General features: G+C 60.6%; 2 protein-coding genes across 3 annotated transcripts in view; one reads left to right on the top strand and one right to left on the bottom strand.

Annotated features, from left to right (window-relative positions):
- The window catches only part of LOC106893686 (chloride channel protein ClC-Kb-like), a 7,484-nt gene extending 2,107 nt beyond the window's left edge, over nucleotides 1-5,377 (bottom strand). The window contains exons 1-12 of the mRNA XM_014951860.1: nucleotides 4,967-5,377; nucleotides 4,745-4,873; nucleotides 4,502-4,630; nucleotides 4,267-4,406; nucleotides 4,077-4,154; nucleotides 3,901-3,979; nucleotides 3,688-3,813; nucleotides 3,114-3,198; nucleotides 2,901-3,002; nucleotides 610-694; nucleotides 351-527; nucleotides 175-244 (exon numbers count right to left, since the gene is read on the bottom strand). Of these exons, the coding sequence (XP_014807346.1) occupies nucleotides 175-244; nucleotides 351-527; nucleotides 610-694; nucleotides 2,901-3,002; nucleotides 3,114-3,198; nucleotides 3,688-3,813; nucleotides 3,901-3,979; nucleotides 4,077-4,154; nucleotides 4,267-4,406; nucleotides 4,502-4,630; nucleotides 4,745-4,873; nucleotides 4,967-5,066 (1,300 nt within the window). The 5' untranslated portion in view covers nucleotides 5,067-5,377. The remainder of the gene's footprint in view (nucleotides 1-174; nucleotides 245-350; nucleotides 528-609; nucleotides 695-2,900; nucleotides 3,003-3,113; nucleotides 3,199-3,687; nucleotides 3,814-3,900; nucleotides 3,980-4,076; nucleotides 4,155-4,266; nucleotides 4,407-4,501; nucleotides 4,631-4,744; nucleotides 4,874-4,966) is intronic.
- Nucleotides 5,378-5,558: 181 nt separating this feature from the next.
- On the top strand, nucleotides 5,559-7,377 carry HSPB7 (heat shock protein family B (small) member 7). Of its 2 annotated transcripts, none has more exons than XM_014951862.1 (3): nucleotides 5,559-5,764; nucleotides 6,325-6,458; nucleotides 6,847-7,377. In XM_014951862.1, the coding sequence occupies exons 1-3, from the start codon at nucleotides 5,710-5,712 to the stop codon at nucleotides 7,030-7,032; spliced, it is 375 nt and encodes a 124-aa protein (XP_014807348.1). In that variant the 5' UTR covers nucleotides 5,559-5,709; the 3' UTR covers nucleotides 7,033-7,377. The 2 variants fall into 2 exon arrangements, with proteins under 2 accessions (XP_014807348.1, XP_014807347.1); XM_014951861.1 differs by lacking the exon at nucleotides 5,559-5,764 and adding an exon at nucleotides 5,947-6,120.
- Nucleotides 7,378-7,702: the final 325 nt, after the last annotated feature.

Raw genomic sequence — 7,702 nt, 5'->3', positions numbered from 1 at the left:
ACCCTTGTTGTGTACGTCCCCTCCCCCCAGGGCTGGATACCCCACACTGTACCCCCACCTCCAAGGGCTGGATGTACCCCCCCCTTAAGGCTAGATGTCCCCCCCCAGGGCTAGATGTCCCCCCCCATGGCTGGATGACCCCCCCAGCCCAGGCCAGCAGACACCAAGTCTCACCATAGATGAAGATGGGCATGAAGTAGCCGGCAGGCAGGGGCAGGGTGGTGGCCAGGATCAGCATCCAGAACTGGGGGGGGACCAGAGAGTTGGGGCATCATCCCCATGGGGTCACCACCTCGTGGAGGGGGGGGAGATCACATAGGGATTGGAGAGAGGGGGGGAAACACGGCTACCTTCATCACCAGGAAGAAGGCCAAGGTGCCGAAGATGGTGGTGGAGGGGTGGCACCACTCCTGCCAGAGCTCCCGAGGGTCCACGCTGGGGGGGTGGGCCACCGAGGAGGCGTTGGGGACCAGCGTGCCCCAAGTGCGGTTGTCGAAGAGGGAGGTGAGATACTCCTTCATGGTGAGCTGGAAGGACAGATGGACATCCTGAGCACCTGCTGGGACGTGTCGGGGTGCCCTGGGGAGCCCCCGTGTTCCCCCCACTCACCCTGGAGGCCATCAGCTGCCCCAGCCCAGGCGGGAAGGTGATGGAGGCGAGGAGCAGCACCACCAGCACCGTGTAGACGGGCTTGCTGCAGGGGGGGGGAGAGGTGGGGCTGGGGGACGTGGGGACAGACGGACGGACGGGGTGGGTGGGCAGGGTGTGTGGGGTGGACCCATGGACAAATGGGGTGCGTGGTGGGGGGGACCTACAGACACCCAAGGAGCACGGGGTGGGTGGGCAGGGGGGACACAGGGATGCCCAGGGTGCATGGGGAGGACAGAGGGACATGTAGGGTGCACCGGGTGGACACACAGACAGCCAGGGTGCACGGGGTGGATGTATAGGGTGCACGGGGTGGACATATGGACATGCAGGGTGCATGGGGCGGACACACGGACAACCAAGGTGCATGGGTTGGACACCCAGGGAGTATAGGGTGGATGCACAGGGTGTGTGGGATGGACCGATGGACACCCAGGGACCATGGGGTGCACACACAGGGTGTGTGGGATGGACTCACGGACACCCAGGGACCATGGGGTGCTGGGGTGGGTGGGCAGGGGGGACACAGGGATGCCCAGGGTGCATGGGGAGGACATAGGGACATGTAGGGTGCACCAGGCGGACACACGACGGGGTGGGTGGGCAGGGGGGACACAGGGATGCCCAGGGTGCATGGGGAGGACAGAGGGACATGTAGGGTGCACCGGGTGGACACACAGACAGCCAGGGTGCACGGGGTGGATGTATAGGGTGCACGGGGTGGACATATGGACATGCAGGGTGCATGGGGCGGACACACGGACAACCAAGGTGCATGGGTTGGACACCCAGGGAGTATAGGGTGGATGCACAGGGTGTGTGGGATGGACTGATGGACACGCAGGGACCCATGGGGTGCACACACACGTGTGGGATGGACTGATGGACACGCAGGGACCCATGGGGTGCACACACACGTGTGGGATGGACTGATGGACACGCAGGGACCCATGGGGTGCACACACACGTGTGGGATGGACTGATGGACACGCAGGGACCCATGGGGGGCACACACGTGTGTGGGATGGACACATGGACACCCAGGGACCATGGGGTACACACACAGGGTGTGTGGGATGGACTGACGGACACGCAGGGACCATGGGGTGCACACACAACGTGTGTGGGATGGACTCACGGACACACAGGGACCATGGGGTGCACACACAACATGTGTGGGATGGACTGACGGACATGGACACCCAGGGACCATGGGGTGCACACACACATGTGTGGGATGGACTCACGGACACACAGGGACCATGGGGTGCACACACAACGTGTGTGGGATGGACGCATGGACACGCGGGGATCATGGGGTGTACACACAGGGTGTGTGGGATAGACGGACGGACACCCAGGGACCATGGGATGCAAACAACGTGTGTGGGATGGACTCACGGACACGCAGGGACCATGGGGTGCACACACAGGGTGTGTGGGATGGACACACGGACACGCAGGGACCATGGGGTGCACACACAGGGTGTGTGGGATGGACACACGGACACGCAGGGACCATGGGGTGCACACACAGGGTGTGTGGGATGGACACACGGACACGCAGGGACCATGGGGTGCACACACAGGGTGTGTGGGATGGACACACGGACACGCAGGGACCATGGGGTGCACACACAGGGTGTGTGGGATGGACACACGGACACGCAGGGACCATGGGGTGCACACACAGGGTGTGTGGGATGGACACACGGACACGCAGGGACCATGGGGTGCACACACAACGTGTGTGGGATGGACTCACGGACACGCAGGGACCATGGGGTGCACACACAACGTGTGTGGGATGGACTCACGGACACCCAGGGACCATGGGGTGCACACACAACGTGTGTGGGATGGACCGACGGACACCCAGGGACCATGGGGTGCACACACACGTGTGGGATGGACTGACGGACACACAGGGACCATGGGGTGCACACACAACATGTGTGGGATGGACTGACGGACATGCAGGGACCATGGGGTGCACACACAACGTGTGTGGGATGGACTCACGGACACGCAGGGACCATGGGGTGCACACACAACGTGTGTGGGATGGACTCACGGACACGCAGGGACCATGGGGTGCACACACAGGGTGTGTGGGATGGACCGACGGACACACAGGGACCACAGGGCACGCAGGGTGCATGGAGGAGGGGACACACGGACACCCCAGGGTGCATGGGACAGACGCATGGCCACGCGAGGCGCAGACAGACAGACAGACGGGCGGTACGGACTCAGTGGCCAGCAGCTTGGCTGTGAGCCGGTTCTCCTTGACGGCCGCCAGCAGCCAGCGTTGGCAGAAGAGGTAGGCGCAGGCCACAAGCCCACAGACGGCCCTGCAGAGGAGAGGGCAGGGTACAGGCAGGGCACAGGCAGGGGTACAGGCAGGGGTACAGGCAGGGCACGGGCAGGGGTACAGGCAGGAGTAAGGGCAGGGCCCTCCTTACCCTAAAATTGCAAAAAAGAAGGTCTCCAGGAGGTCAAAAGGGAAATCAATCTTGAGGTCGCTCTTAAAAACAGCAGCGATGGTTTCTGGTGGGGGAAAGCAGTAGACTTTGTAGAGAGGTAGAGCAGTAGACACTGTAGAGAGGTTGGTGCTGGTCTCTTCTCACAGGTAATTAGTGACAGAACGAGAGGGAACGGCTTCAAGCTCCAACAGGGTGGGTTTAGATTGAACATTAGGAAAGAATTTTTCACCGAAAGAGTGGTCGGGCATTGGAACAGGCTGCCCAGGGAGGGGGTGGAGTCCCCATCCCTGGCTGTGTTGAAGGGCCGTTTAGATGCAGTGCTGAGGGACATGGTGTAGGGGAGGACTTTGTAGAGTAGGGGAGATGGTTGGACTCGATGATCCCAAGGGTCTCTTCCAACCTAGACCATTCTATGATTCATTCTATGATTCTATGAAATGAGTGCATGGTTTTGGGGGTGGGAACCCCAAAAATTCTATGCAGCCCTCCCGTCCCCCCAATCCCGAGAGGAAGGGGAAGAAGGGGGGGTTGCATCCTGCCCGCCCTGCCTTGCCTTGTTCGCTGTTGAAGACGGCGAGGAGGCGAAACATGAAGGCGCCGCAAGTGGCGGCGAAAAAGCCGCGCCAGTAATCCCGCACGGCGAAGTGGGAGGACATCACCTCGATGCTGAAAAGCACCCCTGGGAAAATGGGGAGGGGGGGACACAACAGACAGTTAGGGGGGTTTTGGGGGGGTCCTCAGGGTAGGACAGGGGGGAATTCCTCACCGCTGATGGGTGCCCCAAAAACCGTGGCCACCCCAACGGCTTGTGCTGCCACCAGCATCTCGTTCTGCTTGAACTTGTTCTGCGAGGAGAGGGGGCGTGTAAAATGAAATCCCCCCTAACTTGGGGTGGAGAATACACCCCCCTCTTCATTTTTTTGGGGGGAGAAGCACCCCCACCTCATACTCCCTAGTGACTGAAGTCCGCATCTTCCCCAGATACGCCGCAGCCATGGCGGAGAGGTGGACGAAGGGACCCTGGGTGACAAGGAGGGGACACACAGGGCTGAGTGTGTCCCCCCCACCAACACCACCACCAACCCAAACTAGTGGGGACACTGGGAACTGGCACGGGGGAGAGATTCCTCACCACTTTGCCCAGGAAAACGGTGCTGCCACACATCAGGGTGCAGGTCAACCCCACCACCTTGGCTCCGAAGTTCTGGATGGCCAGGTAGTCCTCCAGCACCACACCCGTCAGGATGGTCTTCAGCTCCGGGATGCCAGACCCTGGAAAGGGGGGGGTATACAAAATTTTAGGGGTTCCCCCCCTACTGGGTGAGGAGTTTGGGGGAGTTGGGAATGTTGGGGTGCAGCCAGCTCACCTCCTGAGTGTGGGGTGATGCTTTGGGAGAAGCCGGTGGAGAAGGCTGCCAGTGCCATGGGGTACATGGTCCACGAGAGGTACTTGAGCACCAAGATGTCACCAACTTCTTGGTAAAGCCAGCGGTGGGCTGGAGAAGAAGCATCAGGAAGGGAGATGCCCCCCCCTCTCAAAAAGATACCCCCCCACCCTTGGTGAACCCCCAAACACCAGCTGAAGCCCCCCGCGGGAGCCCCTTGGTTACCCTCGAAGAGCCTGAAGACAAGAAGGTCCATCATGAAGCTGATGGTGGCCATGAGGACCCCCAGGACGAAGAGGAAATACCAATCCTCCCCAACACGGAAAAGCTGCCGCTTCACCCATTCCAAGCACCCTGCAGGGAGTGGGGGGGGACAACAGGGTGATGACCCCCCCAAAAATCACCCCTATACCCCAGGGTCCCCCCCACTTTGGGTGGGGGTCTCACCTCGGAGCCTCCTCCGGGCTTTGGGGCAGGGTCTCCAGCTCTGCTCTGACACCAGCACCCTCTCCTCCTCCTGCAGCCCCCCAGGGACAGGGCGCTCCATCCCGAGGATGTGCTGGGGGGCAGGACCCCCCCCTTTTTTCAGCACCCCCTCACCGGTCCTCCCGCCTCAGCCTCCACCGCCAGACTGAGTTTGCAAACGAGCTCATTAAAAACGACCTTGACGAAGCCAACGGACCCGCTCGGGCCGGAGCGAGCCGGGTTTCCCCCCCCCTCCTCCACCTCCCGCTACCTCCAAGCTCCCAATCCTCGAATACAACCCAGGACAGGGAGTATTTAATAACTAATTTAATTAATTCTCATTATTATTCCTTAATAATAGGCAGGAACGCCGGCATCGCATTCCACGGCGTTAAGCGGGGGGGGGGGGACGGAGAGGGGAAAAATTTCCACCGTCTCCGTCGCAAGACCTAAATTTAGCCCGTTTTACGAGAGGTCTGGCAGGCGGCCGGGAGCCTTAACGAGGCTTTAAAAAGCTCGTCAAGCTGCCCCCCCCCGAAATAACAGGTCCCGCTTCGCCTTGGCGAGGAGGAGAACCAGGAAGGGGGGGGACACACTTTGCTTTTCCTCCCCAGCCGGGAGCTGGGGGTCGGAGGTGAGGGGGGAAGAGGTGGAAGAAAGGGAAATCCTCGGCTGTTTTCCCATTGGAGCGCAGCTTTCCCCGGCCGACGTCGCCCACCGACACCATGGAGCTTTTTGGGAGCTTCGTCCGGCCCCGTGGAGAGACTTTGGGGTTCCCAGGTGAGGTTTTTTTTGGGGGGGGGAAGAGGGGGTGTCACCCCGTTTTTAGGGCTGGGATTCCTCCTCTTCCCCTATGCCGGCACATCCCTGTCCTGGAGGGTTTGGCCAAGAGTTGGGAGTGGTGGGAGACTGGAGACTCTCTGGTGGAGAACCAGGGAGGGGGGGGGACACACTTTGCTTTTCCTCCCCGGCGGGAGCTGGGGGTCGGAGGTGAGGGGGGAAGAGGTGGAAGAAAGGGAAATCCTCGGCTGTTTTCCCATCGGAGCGCAGCTTTCCCCGGCCGACGTCGCCCACCGACACCATGGAGCTTTTTGGGAGCTTCGTCCGGCCCCGTGGAGAGACTTTGGGGTTCCCAGGTGAGGTTTTTTTTGGGGGGGGGAAGAGGGGGTGTCACCCCGTTTTTAGGGCTGGGATTCCTCCTCTTCCCCTATGCCGGCACATCCCTGTCCTGGAGGGTTTGGCCAAGAGTTGGGAGTGGTGGGAGACTGGAGACTCTCTGGTAGGAGTTTGGGGGGACCCCCGCTGAACCACGGCTGTGACCCCCCCCATCTCTCCGGCAGCTCGGCCCGGCAACACCGGGACGGTGAAGACCTTGGGCAACACCTATCAGTTCACGGTGGACGTCTGTGATTTCGCCCCCGAAGACATCATCGTCACCACTTCCAACAACCAAATCGAGGTGCACGCCGAGAAGGTGGGTGCTCACCCCCAAAAATCCTCAACCAGGGGACCCCCCAACTCCCCCACAGCCCCGGCCATAACTGGGGTTTAATTCACCATTTCCTCATCTTTTCGCCCCGCATTCCGCAGGAGCAAAGCTCACAACACCCAACAAACTCATGCTCTGTAATCATCCCTCTTCCAGGGGGTGGGAACCGAAAAAAAGCACCTTTGTCATCCCCCTCCCCCCCCCGCCAATGCCACCCACATCCTGCCTGTCCCCTCGGGGAGATAAATATTAACACCACACACAAGGCGTGACTGGCAGCCTCACCCAAGGGCAGGGAACAACGCACCTTCATCCTGCCTGCACCTTAAAATCGCCCATTTTTCACCCTTTTTTTTTTTTTTTTTCCCCCCAGCTGGCTCCAGACGGCACCGTCATGAACACCTTCACCCACAAATGCCAACTGCCCGAGGACGTGGACCCCACGTCGGTGTCGTCCTCGCTGGGGGACGATGGCACGTTGACCATCCGGGCTCAGCGACAGCCCGCCAAGCACACCGAACACGTCCAGCAAACCTACCGGACTGAGATCAAGATCTGAGGGGTCCGGGGTGTGTGTGTGTGTGTGTGTGTCCCTTTTCCTCCCCTTCCTCGTTAATTCTTTGGGTGATTTGGGAAGGAGGTGGGACGCGGGGTTAGGGGACGGGAATGCTCCCCCCTCAGGGTCAGACCCGTGCCAAGGGGCTGGCGTGGAGAGATGCATCCCGTCACCCACCGGAGAAATTCCAGAGGGGAGTCCTGGCTCCGGTGGTATTTAGCCAGTGAGGGTTGATGGGGAAGATCCGGCGTAACAAGAGCCCCGCTGGAGCGAGGTTCCCTTCCCCGTCCCTCCGCCGCAGCTTGTCTCTGTATATACAGCTTGTGATAAATTATTGAGAACGCCTGACTGCTGCCTCTGCCGTTTTTTAATGTTTTCTCGATGCTTTTCCCCCAAAAAGGGCTGCAGGTTCAGCCCGGACAGGTGTTTTGGTAAAGGGTACCATGAGCGATTCCTCCTTCCCGACAAAAAACACGGGTGAGGAGCCACCCTGGCTCCCCTCCGCTGCCCACGGCCCCGTTTATTTCCAGCCCGGGGTGACTCATTTCTTCCCCGCCGCTCTATTTCTGAGGCATTCCCTCAGCTGTTCGGCCGCTGGCCCACCTGGAAGGTCACCAAATCTTCCTCCTCCTCCCCTCGCCCACCAGCACCCATCGCCCTCGGGGAAGCCCCA

Source organism: Calidris pugnax, unplaced genomic scaffold (assembly GCF_001431845.1).
Source record: "Calidris pugnax isolate Ruff unplaced genomic scaffold, ASM143184v1 scaffold205, whole genome shotgun sequence".
Taxonomy (NCBI): Eukaryota; Metazoa; Chordata; class Aves; order Charadriiformes; family Scolopacidae; genus Calidris; species Calidris pugnax.
Note: the sequence above shows the minus strand (reverse complement) of the source record. Positions and strands in the feature narration are given on the sequence as shown.

Bases quoted from the DNA above. Each gene is read 5' to 3' on its own strand.
- HSPB7 (XM_014951862.1), top strand. From the start codon at position 5,710: ATGGAGCTTTTTGGGAGCTTCGTCCGGCCCCGTGGAGAGACTTTGGGG. The intron at 5,765-6,324 runs GTGAGGTTTTTT...TCTCTCCGGCAG, and splicing joins AGAGACTTTGGGGTTCCCAG to CTCGGCCCGGCAACACCGGG. The intron at 6,459-6,846 runs GTGGGTGCTCAC...TTTTCCCCCCAG, and splicing joins TCGAGGTGCACGCCGAGAAG to CTGGCTCCAGACGGCACCGT.